Source organism: Apteryx rowi, unplaced genomic scaffold, assembly GCF_003343035.1.
Source record: "Apteryx rowi isolate R43461 unplaced genomic scaffold, aptRow1 scaffold_26, whole genome shotgun sequence".
In the NCBI taxonomy this organism is placed as follows: domain Eukaryota; kingdom Metazoa; phylum Chordata; class Aves; order Apterygiformes; family Apterygidae; genus Apteryx; species Apteryx rowi.
In genome coordinates this window covers 9,580-25,581 of record NW_020448974.1, presented here as the reverse complement: position 1 = coordinate 25,581, position 16,002 = coordinate 9,580, and the positions used below count along the sequence as shown (strand labels likewise).

Below are 16,002 nucleotides of genomic sequence, written 5' to 3'. Positions count from 1 at the left end.
TGAGGCTGAGGTGCGGGGCAGGTTTGGGGGTTGAGGCTGAGGTGTGGGGCAGGTTTGGGGGGCTGGAGGTTGAGGCTGAGGTGCGGGATGGGCTTAGGGGGCTGGGGCTGAGCTGTGGGGCAGGCTTGGGGGGCTGGAGGTGCTGGGGCTGAGGGGTGGGGCAGGTTTGGGGGGCTACAGAGGCTCAGACTGAGGCAGTGGGGCAGGTTTGGGGACTGGGGCTGGGACACGAGGTGTGTTTGGGGCGGGTTTGGTGCGTGGGGCAGTTTGTGGCCCCGGGGGCAGGGCTGGGGTCAGACCCCTCATCCGGGGCGCTCGCGAGGGGCCCAGTCCCCTTCCCCCCCCCCGTGGGTCGTCCCCCCCTGCCGGGCACCCCCGTTCTCAGCRGCGTGGGAGGCCGCCACGGCCCTGCTCCCCCACGCGGGCCCTTGTTTGGGGGGGGGGGTGTGTGCGTCTCTCCACACCGACCGCGGCCTGTCCCCGTGTCCCCAGGCTGGCACGGCGTCCCTGCCCCAGGACCATGGCGCACGTGGGCCACAGGGTGGATTACCTGGCCGGGTTCTGCTGCCCAGTTGGGGGGCTGGTGTCAGGCAAGCCCCGAGTGCTGTGCCACGAGAACGAGATCTACCTCTCCAACGGCAGCGAGTTCGTCTACGTCTACGACCAGGAGGGCAAAGTGCTGAAGGTGAGCCGCAACGCTGCGCCCGCGCCGGCCCGCCCCAGGGCCGGGGGGCTTCGCCTCGGGACCCCCGAGCCGGCTGCGGGGCAGGAGAGCTCTCCGTGGCTGGGGGGCGGCCTAGGGGGTGAGACCTGAGGACAGGGCGAGCGTAGCTGGGGTGCTGGCCCTGAACCRCGTTTCCCCCTTCGCCAGCCGCCTCCAAAAGCCTCGGTCTGAGACCAAAGTCCTTCCCGGGGTCCCCAAAAAATCGGCTTTGCACAGCAGCAGCTCTTGGAGCAGGCGGCATGGGAAGTGAAACTCCCGGAGCCCGGCCGCTGCACCCAGCTCAGACTGCGGCACCCCGAGAGCCAAGCTGCCGGTGTTCGGAGGGGCGAGCGCTTCCCGGCCTTTCCTCCGCCCTGGGCCCAGCGACCAGGGCAGCAAAGGAATTTCACCAGCAGCCTCAGAGCCCGCTACCCGGCTCTGAGGCCCCTTGCTGGGGTGCAGGGGGGTGCCGCTGTTTGACCTCTCTCCTAATCTTGTGAGACAAACATATTTAATCAAACTAAAAAGATTTTTTTCTTCTCAAATGAAGCGACATCTCTTTCGTTTCTCACATACAAAGGGTTTCACTATTGTCTCTGCTGTGACTAACAGCAGTCGTCATGTTGAGTTATATACAGCTTCTTTTTTTTAATTTGTTCTTATTATCATTTCTAAGAAAGCCATCGCTGTATTATCAGGATTTGCCTCCTACACTGTGCTCCTTCTCAGGAAAGTAGATCATGTACAGGCTTTCAGATTTCTATTTTCCTTCCCTTCTCCTCAGGGAGCGTGAGGTGCTGACTGCTTCTTTGTTACACGAAGCTCCTCTCGTTCTGATCCTAATGCTGTTCTCCACAGCTGGCAGTTGCTCCTTTCCCAGGAAAATGCAGCTGTTTCTGGGGAGAAGCCCCTCGGCAGGCTGCACTTTGCCCAGCTGTTTACCCCGAAGCAGAAGGGCCACGTGAAAGCTGGGCAGGAGCGTGAGCTGCAGTGCTGCCCGGCGATGGGCTTCTCCCTGGCAATGGGCCGTTATACGCATATAACAGGAAATAGCTACTTTGCTTTGCAGTTGCTTTTGGGTTGCCCAGGAGGTAACGCTGTCCGCTGAGCGATCTCTTTATTGCGCTAGAGGAGTTTTAGCCCTGCCTGGGCGTCTGTGAGCAGGCTCCGCTGTGGCTGGCAGCGCGCGCGGGCTGGCAGTGTGGGCACTGAAGCCGCCTCRGCGCCTGCGTCTGCGGCAGGCCCGGGGGCCGCGTCCTGCAGCCTTCGTGTGCCAGGCGCGCGGGGCGGCCCGGGCCGGGGGAGGAGGGCTCCCGGGGCTGGCGTGGGCCGCGGCAGCCCCACGGCTGTGGGGAAGCGCTCTTCCTCTTGCAGGGGCAGCTCCATTCCTCAACCCTCCTGTGCCCGGCTGTGGGGAGCAGCCTTTCCCGGTGGGCTGGGCCACCACCGCTGCTGCTGCGGGAAGGTGACGTTTCTTTCTGCTTTTCCACCCAGGCTGTGTACAAATGCCCCGACCAGGTGTGGCACATGGAACTGCTCCCCCTCCCCAAGCAGCTCTACATCCTCTGTGCCCACAGCGGCATTTACTGCGTGTCCCTGGATCAGCAAAGCAGGTGAGGCAGGTGTCACCTGGGCGGCATGCGGGCTTCGTCTCTGCCGGCCCTGCTGCCGCCGGGCTCCTGTCCCCTCGCATCCCTGAGCGCCGTCAGCAGCAGCTAGCAGGCGCAGAGCCCTCCTGCTCGGAGAAGGCTTCCCCTCGGTTTCTGCCTACATCCCCCCGAGAGTCACAGCGAGACCGCTGGGGAAGTAGCTGCTTTTCCGCCTGGCCCCGGGCTCAGGGCCCTGGCTGTTCAGGGAGAAGGTGGGAAGGGGGAATCTCTTTGTGACCCTCAGAAATGCTCACCGTAGCATCTCAGACATGGATCTCTCCTACCTCTCTTGTCGCAGGCTCTCTGCATTTAGGAGTCTTTGGCCCTAAAGTCCCTGAACTGCATCACGGGACTGGGCTGGTGCGTTGGGGCCCAGCCCAGCCGCAGCTGCTTGCGCTGCCCTCGTTGTCCCCTCTGCCTGCATCCCGAAGGCATGGCAAGCGTTAAGCAGTTTGAAGTTTCAGCCCTCTGGAGCGTTAGCTCTCTCCAGATCACTGTTTTTGCAGCAGATGCTAAAAGCTGTGCTTTGGGGAGGTGGTTTCCAAGGGCCGGGGTGAGAGGCGGCCAAGAGAAGTGCTGGCTTCACCCTGCGGCTTGGCTGAGAGCTTTTCCTTGTTTGCTTGAAGGTTAATGGAGCAGACTGATGGTGACGGCCAAGAAAGCAATTGCCCTTCCGGCGTCTTCCCTGTGGACTCAGACGCCTGCATCTTCCCAGACTCCACTCTGTGCACGTTCACGCTGCTCAACAACTTCGTCATCACTTTGTCCCAGGCTCAGGGCAAATGGTGGATGAAACTGCATGAGCTTCCRCACCCCGAGCAGGAGAGCCCCCCGTACCGGCAGATCAGCGAGGTGGGCTTCTGCCCCGGCCCCGAGCCTGGAGACGAGGGGGACAGCCCGCCTTCGCGCTTCCTGCCTGTCCTGTGCTGCGCGTCTTCCCCGGGCACCGTGGGGTCCGGGGAGGGGCTGTGGTGCTCGGGGGGGTTTGTGCTGGAAGAGCCCCTCTTCAGCTTGCTCTTTGGGATCGACGCTGCCATGCTGGAGTCTCCTATGATCCTCTGCGGCTTCCCCGATGGACAGCTCTGCTCCGTGCCGCTGAAGGCCCTCAGCTCTTCTCAGACTGCTGATGGCTGTCACGACGTTTCGAGCCAAGACCCCCCTGTTAAGATCCTTCATCATTTGGAAGAGCCCATCGTCTTCATCGGGGCCTTGAGAACAGAGCGGAGGGCGGCGGAGGAGGAGGAGGCTGAGGACGAACAGCTTTTTGGAGATGCTGGCTGTGACTGTGTGGTGGCGGTCGGTCACTATGGCAAGATGGTGGCTGTCAAGGCAGACCAGAGAGAGGAGGCCACGGTGCCGGAGCTCAGGGAGTACTACTTGCGCGGGCCCATCCTCTGCGCCGCCTGCGGGAGCGGCAGCCGGATGTATTACAGCACGCACTCGGACATCTCCGCGGTCGACCTGGACTGGGTCAATGAGTCCTCCGACCCCGAGGACGCGGAGAGCTCCACTGGCGTCCTGCCTCCCGTCCTGTCTCCGGCCAGTTTAAGTATCTGTAGTGTTGTGGCTCTTTCCTTGTCTTCTCGGGCATCAGAAGGTACTGCCAGCAGAGGGGAGTACGCTGGGTCTTGGGGTGGAACGGGGCAGGATAGCTGCCTATTCCGGCCTGTACGTCTTCACCCCTCGTTAAGGTCCAGATTGGGCTCCGTCCTTCTTCCGTTCTTGTTGACTCCCCTCGTTTTTGTAAGTCGTTTCTGTCGAGCATGCTGACTSTGGGGCCGAGCGCAAGGCGTGCTCGGAGCTCAGTCTCTTGCCCTGCGTGGTCGTGGTTTGTCTCGTGCGAGGCTCTGCTCCACCTTGGCGTTGCAGGAGGTGGCCTGTCTGTGCAGGTGGCCGTGGGGCACCCGCCGCAGCCGTGTCTGTCCCCTTCGGGTCCCTGCGCAGAGGAGAGCGTGAGGGAAACCCAGACAAACTGGGATGAGACGCCTTCCAGAAAGGGGCAACCAGACGTGCAGTCGGCTGGATTAGGGGCTCCAGGTGTGGCCGCTCAGAGCCTGCAYGCGCTGTTCTCTCTCCAGCCCGACAGCTTGGGTGCTAACACCCCCTCGATGTGGGCAGTGTGCGGTACCGACCACGGCCCGGGCGCAGGACAGAGCGCAGTGCTCGCCCTGGGCCTCTGCTCCGGGAACGGAGGAAAGGAGCAGAGTGCCTAGCCGCTGGGGACGAGGGGGGGGAGAAGCGTGTCTCAGCCCGTAGATGAGCCCGTTCCACGGGGCAGCACGAGGAGCAAACAGGGCCAGAAAAGGCAAGCGAGCGAGCGAGGAGAGACTCCTGGGGCACCCAGGTGAGAGCAGGGCAAGCCTGGCGTTGCCTCGCGGCGGCCGAGGGAGCCCTTCGCTGCACGTGGAGCTGCATGCGTCTCACCGCTAGGAACCCTGCATGGCAGCTCCGGCTCCCGGAGCGCTCCTGCTCCCGTGGTGTCTCCTGCTGGTGCTGGTGTTCGCTTGGGGGTTGCCAGCTGTGGAAAGCATGGCTGAGGCGGCGGGCAGGAGGCGTGGGCAGCCCCGCTCAGGGCAAGGCCGGTGCCGGGGGACAGGACAGGCTGGAGGGGGCACTTCCACTCTTGGGGCAGCCCAGGCGGCCCCTTGCCTGGGAGCTGCGTGTTACGTGGCCGTGCTGTCGTGGTCCGTGTCCTGTCTCCGTCGTACCCRTCTGCGGTCACTCGGCCCTTGTGCATCTGCTCTCCCGCTTCTCTCCTCCCGGTGCCCGGGGCAGGAAGGGCCTGGCTGGTGGATTCCCTTTTGCAAAGTCTCCCCGCGCGGCAGGGGCGCAGTGGGGCCCCGCAGGCACACGGTGTTTGCTCTGTGTCGGCCAGCGCGCAGAGGCGGCTCCCGCGTGTGCCTCCCGGGCAGGCTGTGCTCAGCCCTGAACCGATGCCTCCAGTTCCCGGTGTCCTGGGGCAGGCGGTGGAAGCGAAGGGCACCTGTCCCGCCGGCCTGTGCCCCCCTGGCCGCCCGCGGCTGCTCCCCAGCCAGCTGGGAAACCTCTGCTGCCTTGCCRGTCTCCTCCTGCCGCCCTTCCTTCCCTCACCTGTGCCGTGTCGCCCCTGCAGGTGAATCGGAGCTGCTGGCCTTGTCCGCCAAAGGGCGTCTCATGACCTGCGGCCTGTGCAGCCCCGAGGAGGCTCCTCCCGCCAGGATGACGCCCGCCGAAGCTGGCCGAAGGATTAAGGAGCTGCTGTCCGGGATAGGCAACGCCTCGGAGAGGTAAAGGGCAGGGCCGCTCGGCACCGCGCGCCGGTGCTGTTACTCTGTGAGTCGCTCTGTTTATGGGCGCCTAACTGGATTTTCCTATGTCAGCTCCTGGCTCAAGGGTCGGCAATAAAGCGTTTTGCAGCCAGGCAGTAACTGCTCCAAGGTTTACCTTTCCGGAATGGTTCTTCCAGGAGACTGGCTGGGAAGCCCCTGACCTTGATGGGTATAAAAATATTGTTTAACGCCAGCGCTGTCTGCTGCCCTTTTCCCTCTCGAGGCAGACGGCTCTTTGATGCTGCGAGCGGGCTGGTGTTTACAGCCTCGGTGACAGAAGGTGGGAGAGGCAGGGTGCCAGGCGCGCCCAGACAGCCCGCGGCGCTTGCCAAGTCCGCAGGAACAGGCAGGGCAGGCGCGTGCCTGAGACCTCTGCGGCCATCTGTGTGTGAGGAGGAGATTCGGATGAGTCCCCCTCCCTTCGCAGGGGGATTCCCGAAGCCATCGGTACCTGCCTGGGCTGTGAGCAAGATTTATAGCCCACTCGTATTTTGTGCTGCTGTTCCTATTGCTCAGAGTCCCAGCCCAGGGAAGTGTCTGTGAGGAGGCCTGTGCAGGGCCTTGCTGCCCGGAGCCACTCGGGACCAGCTCAGTTGATACGGGCTCGTGGGTAGAAAGGCCTTGCCGGCACCGTGTCCTCGAGCCACAGGGATCCCAGGGCTGCCTTGGCGAGGGGCCTGTGGGGTGTTTCCGGGGCGGTTTCTCGCCTGCTCGAGGCGTCCCGGCCGCCATCCCTCTTGCTGTTTCAGCTGGCGCTTTGTCCTTGCAGAGTTTCCTTCCTGAAGAAGGCGGTGGATCAGAAGAACCGAGCGCTGGCCAGCCTGAACCAGGTGATGAACGTGAGCGCGGCTCTGCTGTCCAGCCAGGAAGGCCAGAAGCCCATTGCCTGCACCGTCACTGCCAACTGGAGCTGCCTCCTGCTCCAGGATGCCGTAACCATCTCCTGCGTGCTGGAGAACTGCAGCGAGTACAGCCTGGAGGAGGGCTGGACCCTGTGCGTTCAGCTCCTTGCCAGCCCCTGTGCCTTAGAGGAGGATTCTGCGGATTCAGGCACCACTTTCACCTTCCCCATCGACCAGCTCCTGCCTGGGAACAAGAGGGAGCTGACGCTGCCCCTCGGCTCTCCTGCGGACACCAAGCTGGACCTGCCTCTGACCATCTCCTGTGCCCTCTACTACAGTTTACGGGATATTCTGGGCAGTGGCTCCGACTCTTCCGAGGCCCTGGATGACTTCCTCCCGGACGACTCGCCCATCCTCTCCCCGGACAGAGAGGGGATCTGCTTGCCCCTCAGCGAATGCACCATTGACATGTTGCAGTGCCTGCGCTTTGAGAGCAGCCCCCCCGGGCCTGATGCCTCCCCTCCGGCGGCTGCCCCCCCTGCGCCCCCAGACCCTGTAGAGACCTTCCTGGAAGTGTCCAGGGAGCAGACTGAACCCGAAGGAGTGAAGGACAGCGAGCCGCCCCAGGCTCCGGGAGACGGAAACCTGCCTCCCTCGGCGGCGTCCATCAGGGTGTCCTCGGAGCTGCTGAAAAACGCACTGAAAAACTCCAGCTCAGGTGGGTCCCTCCRCTGCTGGGTCTGGGTGACCCCGCACAGTCCCACCACCCAGGCTCGTGTCCAGGCCGCTCGTGGGCTGGCACGTGGAAGCGATGCGGTTGCACGACTGAGCTCGGCCTGTCGCAGGGTGTGGGGCTGCGGAGGGAGGGGAACGGCCCCAAACCACGGCACCGGCCCTGGCCTTGCAGCAGCTGCATGCGCGCAGGGGGCACCGGGCGCCCCCCGCTCCCACCAGCGCTTGCTGCACCGCTCTCAGCAGCTGCCCTGGCTCCTGCCCCTCACGTCTGTGCAACCACTTCCCAGCCGTGCCATCACCGCGTGGCCAGCGCCCGGCAAGGGCTACAATCCCCGGCCACTGCTCTCTGGACTTGCTTAGCGGGACTCATGTGGCAGCAGTGCAGGGACACCTGGCCTTAGCCATGCTGCTCGGGCCCAAAGGAGGGTGTTCGGGGGCGTAACGAGCTCTGCTTTCTTTCCTCTCGTCCCCAGGCGTCCCGCTGAGCTGTGCCACGCTGCGCTGGCTGCTGGCCGAGAACGCTGGGGCCGAGGCGCTGAGCAGCGGGGAAGTGGCGTCGGTGCGCGGCGCGGCCCCGGACGGAGGCGAGGTGCAGCTGCTTGTCCGAGAGGCAAGGAATGGGTTAGCCCTGCAGGGAGACACGCGGCCCCCCRCCCCGAGGAGCCAGCTCCGTCTCGCTGCCCCCGGCCCCTCGCTTGCGATGGGCAGCTGGGTGACGTCTGGCCAAGCCTGGCCTCTCGGTGCTGACCCCAGGCCGTATCCCAGGGGTGCAGGGGCCCTCCCCGGGGCTGCGTGGGCCGCTCTGGTGTGCCATACGGAGCCTCCCGGCCAGCTGGGCTGCTGGGATGGGTCCTGTGCGTTGGGCTGGATCGCTGGTCCCCCTTCTACCGACCCTGGGCTTCCCAAAGGCTGTTCCTGCTCCCCTCCTGCTCCAGGCTGGGCTCTGTCCCCAGATGTTCTCATTTCCCTGCCTGGCGGTGGCCTGCAAGGCACGCCGCTCTTGGACTGCAAGGGGGAAGGGCAGGATTCCTTTCCCAGCTGTGCGCAGCTTCTCCCTCCCCTCCTGGTGTCCCTTCGCTGGTCTGCAAGATCTGCGGGGCCTCGTCTGGGCCTGTCTTGCTGGAGACCACGTCTCTCGGCACGTTTTGCCCTTGCGCTGCAGCAAGGTGGTGCAGGGTAAGCGGCACTGCCAGGTCACCTGAGCGGCTGGTAGCAAGTCTGAGTTGTAGTCTGGGCTTTTGGGAAACCATCGTCCTCCCAAGCCAGAGGCAGCGAGACCGAGTCATTTCATGGTGGGGTTTGGATGCCCCTGGCGGGAGCTGGGCCCCTGTGGCTGGCACGCRTGGAGCCAGCCGTTGCCTGTCCGCTGGAGCGGTGTCGCTCCTGCCCTGCGCTCTCGCTGCGTTGGGGCTGTACCTGCRTGTGCAAACACTTCTCCCTCGGTGCAGCCATCTCTTCACTGAGCCCTGCAGAGACTCGATAACCTCAGATGCTCGCCATGCCCTGACCTAGTGTCCGACTGGGCTGCGGGAAGAAACGAGCTTTCCCTGCTCATTTGGCTTGCTGCACTTTGCTAATTCTGCAAAGCGAGGGGAAAACATGGCTGGATTCTGGATTTAAATCTGATCTGCTGCAGCTTTTCCCCCTTTAATGCGAAAATCCCTCTTCAAGCGCGAAGGAAAAATACTAATTGCTACCCAGCTCTCCCGCCACGGCTGGTTAACCCTCCGCCGAGAGGCCCAGCTGCCTGCGTGCTGGCGATGACCTGGTTCAGGTTGCTTCACACTTGAGAGCCCTAATATTGCCAATGTGATTAGTGGCAGCGTTAATTCCGCTTGGGCTAAGCCTGCAGGATTAAATCCGCTGGGGTGGCAGCAGGTATCTCATCAGGGAATGGGCATCGAATCATCCCAGAATGGCACCAGGCGAGACCAGCGGCTGCTCTCCTGGCGGAGGCACCTGCCTCTGACGCAGGTCCCAGCCGGGGTGGAATGAGCGYGAGAGGTCTCAGCTACGGCCAGCTGACCGCCCTGAGCTGTGGGGCTGGTCACGTTCCCCTCCATGGGGCTGAACAAAGCTTGGTCCATCGCACCCTCGGTTCGGCTGGCAGCTTCCCCGGCTGCTGCTTCGTCTGCCTGTACYGGACAGGAGAGCGAATGAGGTGTTTGTGTCCGGGGAGCAGGGACGGGAGAGGGATGGCAGCCGCTTCCCAGGGTCCCTGCCCTGGCCCTGTGCCTGCAGGGAGGCTCCTGGGGCTGTCCTCACGCCCGGCAATGATTGCAGTGAGGATRTGCTCGCTGTCCCAGGTGGCCATGAACGACCTCAGCCCGGCGGGCCCCATCCAGGCCGTGGAGATCCTGATGGAGAGCCCTTCCCTGGCGGACATGTGCAGGATGCATCACGCCGTGATCCGGCGTATCCAGGTAYGGCGCTGGCGGGAGGCGCGCTGACCCCGGCCGGGGATCCCACCGCGGGGAGACGCGCGGCCGGGCCGCGGGGGCCCCGAGCGAGCCGAGGCGCCGGGGCTGCAGCCTTGGGGCCCGGCGCAGCGCTCTGGGCCGGGGTTTCTCTGGCACCACCGTGTGGCAGACCCGCTCGGCAGGGCCTGGCGGAGCCGGGCTGCCACGGAGCCCGCTCCCTTCCCGAGCCTGGGCCTCTGCGCTCCGGGCGCTCGTGCCGAGGAGCTCGGGGAGATGCCTGCTGTCTGTCCCAGAAACGGGTCCCGCTCGGCGCGGGGGCTAAATGGAGCAGGGCCTCTGCGGCTYGCTGGGAGCCTTCCCGGAGCCGCTCCGGAGCGGGGTCTGTACGGACGGAGGCGATGCAGCAAGGCGGGCGCTGGGGATGCGCCTCTTCCGGAGGGTGCAAGCTTCCCCGGCGCCGCGGCCGCGGCTCCCTCGCCGACGCAGCGCTCTGCTCCCCGCAGGCCCTGGTGCTGGAGCAGGCGGCGCAGGGCTCCGGCCCCCCCGACCTCCGCATGCAGTACCTGCGCCAGATCCAGGCTAACCACGAGGTGAGTCRCGAGCCCGCGCCGCGGCGCCCCGGGCGGCCGCAGCGCCGTGGGGACCCCGTGGCGCGGCCCCGAGCTGACGCCTGCCTCCCTCCCTCCCTCTCCCCTCCTTTGCCTGGCGCAGATGCTGCTGAAGGAGGCCCAGTCGCTGCGAGACCGGCCGCCYCCCGGCGAGGAGGGCGCCGCGACGGCGGAGAAGCTCCTGCACATCTACAGGCAGCTGCGCAACCCCAGCCTTGTTGTCCTGTGAGCAGGGACGGGGGCGGCCCAGCGCGCCCCGGGGCGTCCCCAGCCCCCCCGGCCAGGGCCGGGCAAGGCTGCGCCGCCGGCCAGCTCGAGGCCAGGGCCGGAGAGCGGCTCCCGCCGCGGGAGGAGGAGCGGGCCCGGGCGGGAGCGAGCTGGCGGCGAGGGGCAGGGAGGCCGCGGCGGCGGGTCGGGTCGGGTTGTGCCTGTGCGTGTGTGTGCGCGTGTTTCGTGGTCGTGTTGTCGGCAGCGCGGAGGGTCGCCAGGGCTCCGGCGCCTCTTCCCAAAGAGCCGCCCGGCGGCAGAGCGGGGCTTCTGGGCTGGCCCATCCCGGCCCTGCCGCCCCGGCGCCCCCCCCCCCCACCTCGCCGGCGGCCGGCAGCCCTCGGGGCCGCTGCTGTCTCGTGGATCGTCCTCGCCGTGGTAGTTTAGCGCCCTCGCGGCGGCCGCGGGCCGTGCCCCCGCGCTGCCTTGCCTTTCAGGAATCCGGACGAACAGGGCGCTGTGCCGGGGCGGCGCAGCGGGCGCCCGCCCGGGGGACCCCCGTTTTCTGCTGGGCAGGGGAGGGGGTTTTCCGCTCCCCCGTCGTTTCTACAAACGATCTTGTATTTCCGTGGTGGTGCAGCGTGTTTCGGCGCGGTCCTTCCCCGCACTGCTCCGGTGTCTGTAAATCTGTCGTCTGCCATGAAAACGATCGTGCCGCTCAGCGAGTGCCCGTCTGTTCCTTTCYGCCTCCTGGTGGGGGCTGCCGCCACCGGCCCCCGCGCGCCCCGCTGAGACGTCTGGGTCTCCGGGTCTGCCCCTTGCCCAAAGCCCTAACCGAACTGCGCAGGGGCTGAGCATCGCCCCGCGGAGCCACCCTCCCGCCACGGCCGCGCTCGCCCCGGGCCGGCAGCGGCGGGTGCCGGTGTGGCTCTGCCGCGTGGTGCTGGGCGCCCGCGGTGCAGGCTGCATCCGCTGCCCCGCAGAAAGGGGCCCCGGGAGCCCGGCCCCGCTTTGCCCCTTCACGCCACGGCACGCCGAGCGCGGGGCAGGGGGCTCCCACGTGGTCCCGGCAGGCAGCACGGTGCCGGCGCCTCGGCATGGGCCGGGCAGAGCTGCGCTAGCTGGCACGGGGCGGGCAGCGAAGGAAGACGAGGCCCCCGCAGTGCAATCCAGATGGACTTTTAATGCCAGGAKCCGGGGCGGGGGGGGTCAGGGGCACAGCCAGGACGCACGGTGCCACCGCAGGCTCTGCCGCCATCCTCGCCTGTGCCACGAGCCGCGGGGCACCAGCTGGCAGCCCGGCGCCGCGCAGGTCAGTACTCCCAGAGCGTGGCCCGCAGCACGGACTCGCCGTCGGCCCGCAGGGTGCCGGCCGGGTCCCCGCGCAGGTACCGCCCGTTCTTCCCTTTGATGGCGACGCGCCCGCGCTCCCGGAACTCGAAGAAGAAGTCCTCGGAGAGGTCGCCGTCGCTGCACACCGCCCCGCTGCTCGCCACGTACCAGAACTTGCCCCCCTGGCCTGYGGAGAGCCGAGAGAGGCTGTCAGCGGGGCCTGGCATCGGTGCCACCGCCACCACAGCCCCCTGCTCCGGCCCCCGCTGCCCACCTCGGATCTGGTAGGCGCCGTCGCTGAAGACGATGTGGAAGACGTCGTAGACGGAGCGGTTGGAGTCGAGTAGGTTGGAGCTGCGGTGGTAGCAGACGAAGCCGTGCTCGCCCCGCAGCACCAGCATGGGCCGGTTGATCAGCTTCAGGGTGAACTCCTCGTCCTCCCCTGCGGCGAAAGCGGCCGTGAGCGGCCCCGCTGCGCCCCGGCCCCGCGCTCGCCGCCCCCCCCCCAGAGCCACCGCTCACCCACGGCGTCGCTGACGGCCGCCAGCTGCCCGTTCTTCTTGGTGCAGATGTACTTGCCGTTGCTGGCGCGCAGGGCCACCCGCCGGCCGCGCCACTCGATGTCGAACATGGTGTTGGCAGCGCTGGCAGCGGGGCGAGAGGGAGAGCGTGAGCCGGGGCGGGCAGCGCCGCGGCACGGCCCCCCAGACCCTGCCATGCACCGCGGCACGGGGCAGAGCGGGACCCCCCCCCCCCGCTCGCGGGGACCCCCCGCACTCACGCTTCGGTGGCCACAGCCTGGATGCCCCCGTGGGCCACGAGGGTCCAGTAGCTGCCGGCGTCGGTGTGCAGGCTGCACTTGTTGGTGTCGCGGTCGATCTGGAGCTGGAASGTCTCGTGGTTCAGCTCCTCGTCCTGGTTCGCCGAGACGTTGACGCCTGTGGGACGGGAGCGGCTGTCGATGCCAGCCCCCTCCGGCCGCGGGAGCCGATGGTCCCCGGTGCCTTCCCCCCACCCGGCCCTTCCCAGGCAGCRCTAAATCCCTCTGCAAACAATCGCTCTAATTGGGATCGTTAATCTGATCGCTGCTGTGTCCATCTGCACAAACCCCCTATTTATAGCCCGCCTGCTACCGTCACCCCCCCGTAAGCCGCTTGGCCCAGGGCAGGCGCGTTCCCGGGGGCGGCAGGGTGGCTGGGGGCACAGCACAGCCGCCACGGCCCATGCAAGCAGGGCTGGGGACCCCCCACCCCTCCCAGTTCCCCCGTTTGCTCCATGCCCGGCTCCGCGCTGCTGGGTCCGGCCGCAGGCGCAGCTCTGCCCGGCTGCCGCAGCCAGGCTCTGCCCCACACCCGGGCACGGCGTGGGGCACAGCACCAAGCACCACGTGCATGCATGTGTGGCACTGCACTGAGCTGTGTGTGCAAACATGCACACGCATCCACCGTGCCGTGCAGAGCCCTGCAYGCACACATGTACATGCACGCGCACYRCGCATGCGCAAAGGCGCAGGCATGCACAGCCCCRTATGGGGCCTGCAAACACACACATGTGTACGTGCACGTGCACCACGCTGCAAAGCCTTGCCTGCACATGCACACACAAATGCAGCACTGCACAGAGCTGCACACACAAGCATGCATGGACACGCAGCCCTGCACATGCACGCACACATGCAGCACTGCACAGAGCTGCACACACAAATATGCATGCACACACAAATATGCACACACACACAGACCTGCACACAGCCCTGCACATGCACACACATGTGCAGCACTGCACAGATCTGCACACACACATGCACACACAGCTTTGCAGAGCCCTGCACATGCACACACACATGCAGCACTGCACAGAGCTGCACACACAACCCCACATGCACACATGCATGCACACGCACATGCACATGCATGGCCCTGCTCAGTGGCGCCCCTCTCCCAGGCAGGGCCCCGGGCACCCCCCACCCGTGGCCTCCCCACACCAGCCCCAAGGCCGGGGGCTGCCCACATCCCCAGGGTGGCGGGTGAGCAGGGACATTGCTGCAACCCACGACTGTGGCAGCATGCAGGGCTGCACCCGGGGTTGTTATCGCGGGGTCTCCCCCCGGGTTGGGGGTCCCGGGGGTGCTCTCGAGCCAGTCCCTGGTGCCACCCCCCCGGGGCAGCCAGGGCAGGCGCCGGCCCCCCGCGCCCAGGCTGTGCAGCCCCTACCTTGCCGGATGGAGACGTATCTGCCGTTGGCGGCGGTGAAGACCACCTGGGGGTGGCTCTCCTCCAAGTCGAAGAGTTCGTCTTTGCCCGGCTTGGAGCTGCGCCCGGACTTGAGGGTGCCCGTGGGCCCCGTGGGCGCCAGGTACTTGCCGTCGCAGTCCTTGAAGGCCAGCTTGCCCGCCTTGAACTCGAGGGTGTAGGCGGTGCGGGCGCCGGGCTCGGGCACCAGCGTGCCGTCGCTGCGCAGGTAGCGCTCGTCGGCGGTGCGCAGGCAGTACTTCTTGTCCTGGAAGCAGAGGGTGATGAGGGCGTCCACCCCCCAGGGCAGGTTGCTGTCGGTGGCGATCTCGTCCTCGTGGGCGCTGAGGTGGGCGTAGCGGCGGCGGCTGACGCTCAGCAGGTTGGCCTGGGGGTGCATGGCCAGGTGGACGCTCCACTTCTCGGCGGCCGAGACGGCGGGGGCGAAGCAGGAGAGGCGGTCCTCGGTGCCGCCGAAGAAGCGCCGGTGCGGCGCCGACTGCAGCGCCCAGCGCCCGTCCGACTGCGTGATGATGCGGAAGCGCTCATCCCGGCCCGGCTTCTCCGCCTCGCACTGCACCTTCCCGTCCTTGTCGGCGCCCAGGTACCGGCCCAGGTGGCTCTTGAGGAAGACGACGGAGCTGTCGGCGTCGTCCTGCTCCAGCGTCCATATCTGCTTCCTCTTGAGGCTGGGCGCCGAGGCGTTGACCTTGTAGCCGAAGGTCTCCGCCGTCAGGTACCGGCTCTCGCAGTTGATGAGCCCGAACTGGATCTTCAGGACCTGGTGGATCCCATTCGTTGGCATCTTCCGCCGGAGGGGGGCTGCCGGGGGCTCCCCGCGTGCGCAGCGGCCGTGGCGCCGGGGCTCGTCTGCACTGGTCCCGGCGGGGCGGCCGGGGCGACGGCCCCCGTGGTGCAGCACAGCACGGCACGGCACGGCACGGCACGGCGCCGCGGGGGTCCGGTTAATTAGGCGCAGGTAGGATTACAGAGCAGGTCCGGATTGCAACGGGCACCCGCGCCGCCACCGCCTGGAGCGGGGCTTTCGCTTGAAGCCCCCAGCGCGAGGGGGCACCGCGGCCGGGTCCCTGGGGCTCCGGCACGCCGCGCCACCCTCCGCGCCGGCCCCGGCTCTCACCGTCGCCGTCCCCGCCGAGCCGCGGGTGGAAAACTTGGGTGGGAACCCGATCCGGGCGCGCGGGCCGGCGTATCCGTTGCCCGGGCGGGTTTGGGTTACCGGCRCCTCTGATTCGGCGCTGGGTCACCTCCAGCCGGGCGCTGCCTCCCGGCCGGCCCCTAAGCGCCTTACAATTAGCCAGGCATTTTGATTAGTTTAAACCTTTTATCCCGCTTTGGGGCCCTTGGCCTCCATCTGTCCTGTGGCCCCAAATCCCACCGGCGGCGGCAGATTGGGGTCACGGCGGCCCCCTCCCCGGCCCGGCCGCAGGACAATGCTGGGGGTGCCCTGCGGTCCGGGCTGTCGGGGCACCTGGTGCAGGGCTGAGACCGCCTCAAACTCATTGCACCGGTGTCAGCGCGCTGCAGCCTGAGGAGGGTTTGCAGGATGTGGGAGAGCTCGGGGCCGGGGCACAGACACCCGGCTCCTGTCCCCGGCTCGTGGCAGGGCCGGGGGGTGCTGGGGGCCAGCAGGACCCGGCGGGGGGCCACACCGCGGCCCTGATTGACGACGACGCCCCCTCGCCGTGCCGGCGGCTCCGGTGTCCGCGCTCCGCCGGAGTTATTGTTCCTGAAAATAGGTCCCGGGGATTGGTTGCCTCATGATTTTTTCATGCCCGGGCTCTCTCTTACAGCGCGGGGGGCCGGGCCCCCCCGGGCAGGCGGGAGCGTTACCCGAGCCGCCGCCGCCGCCCGCCGCGGTGTCGCTAACCGCCCGCTGAAACGGATACGCCGCCCCGGCTCGGCTTTCCGGCCCGGCTGAGCGGGCCGGGCTGCCGCGGAGGGGCCCG

At 66.9% G+C, this 16,002-nt stretch overlaps 2 protein-coding genes across 3 annotated transcripts in view; one reads left to right on the top strand and one right to left on the bottom strand.

Moving 5' to 3' along the window:
- The window catches only part of FAAP100 (FA core complex associated protein 100), a 12,310-nt gene extending 1,113 nt beyond the window's left edge, over positions 1-11,197 (top strand). Inside the window, exons 2-10 of one of the 2 annotated variants that reach the window (XM_026067490.1) lie at positions 493-685; positions 2,198-2,316; positions 2,979-3,949; positions 5,465-5,618; positions 6,430-7,220; positions 7,711-7,847; positions 9,544-9,660; positions 10,161-10,247; positions 10,369-11,197. In XM_026067490.1, the coding sequence (XP_025923275.1) occupies positions 493-685; positions 2,198-2,316; positions 2,979-3,949; positions 5,465-5,618; positions 6,430-7,220; positions 7,711-7,847; positions 9,544-9,660; positions 10,161-10,247; positions 10,369-10,494 (2,695 nt within the window). In that variant the 3' untranslated portion in view covers positions 10,495-11,197. Of the gene's footprint in view, positions 1-492; positions 686-2,197; positions 2,317-2,978; positions 3,950-5,464; positions 5,619-6,429; positions 7,221-7,710; positions 7,859-9,543; positions 9,661-10,160; positions 10,248-10,368 lie in introns of those variants that run through there. The other variant, XM_026067491.1, reaches the window with a different exon arrangement.
- A 588-nt stretch (positions 11,198-11,785) lies between these two features.
- Positions 11,786-14,840, bottom strand: FSCN2 (fascin actin-bundling protein 2, retinal). Its single transcript, XM_026067554.1, has 5 exons — positions 14,018-14,840; positions 12,586-12,742; positions 12,327-12,448; positions 12,079-12,246; positions 11,786-11,991 (listed from the first exon to the last, which is right to left on the bottom strand). The coding sequence occupies exons 1-5, from the start codon at positions 14,838-14,840 to the stop codon at positions 11,786-11,788; spliced, it is 1,476 nt and encodes a 491-aa protein (XP_025923339.1).
- Positions 14,841-16,002: the final 1,162 nt, after the last annotated feature.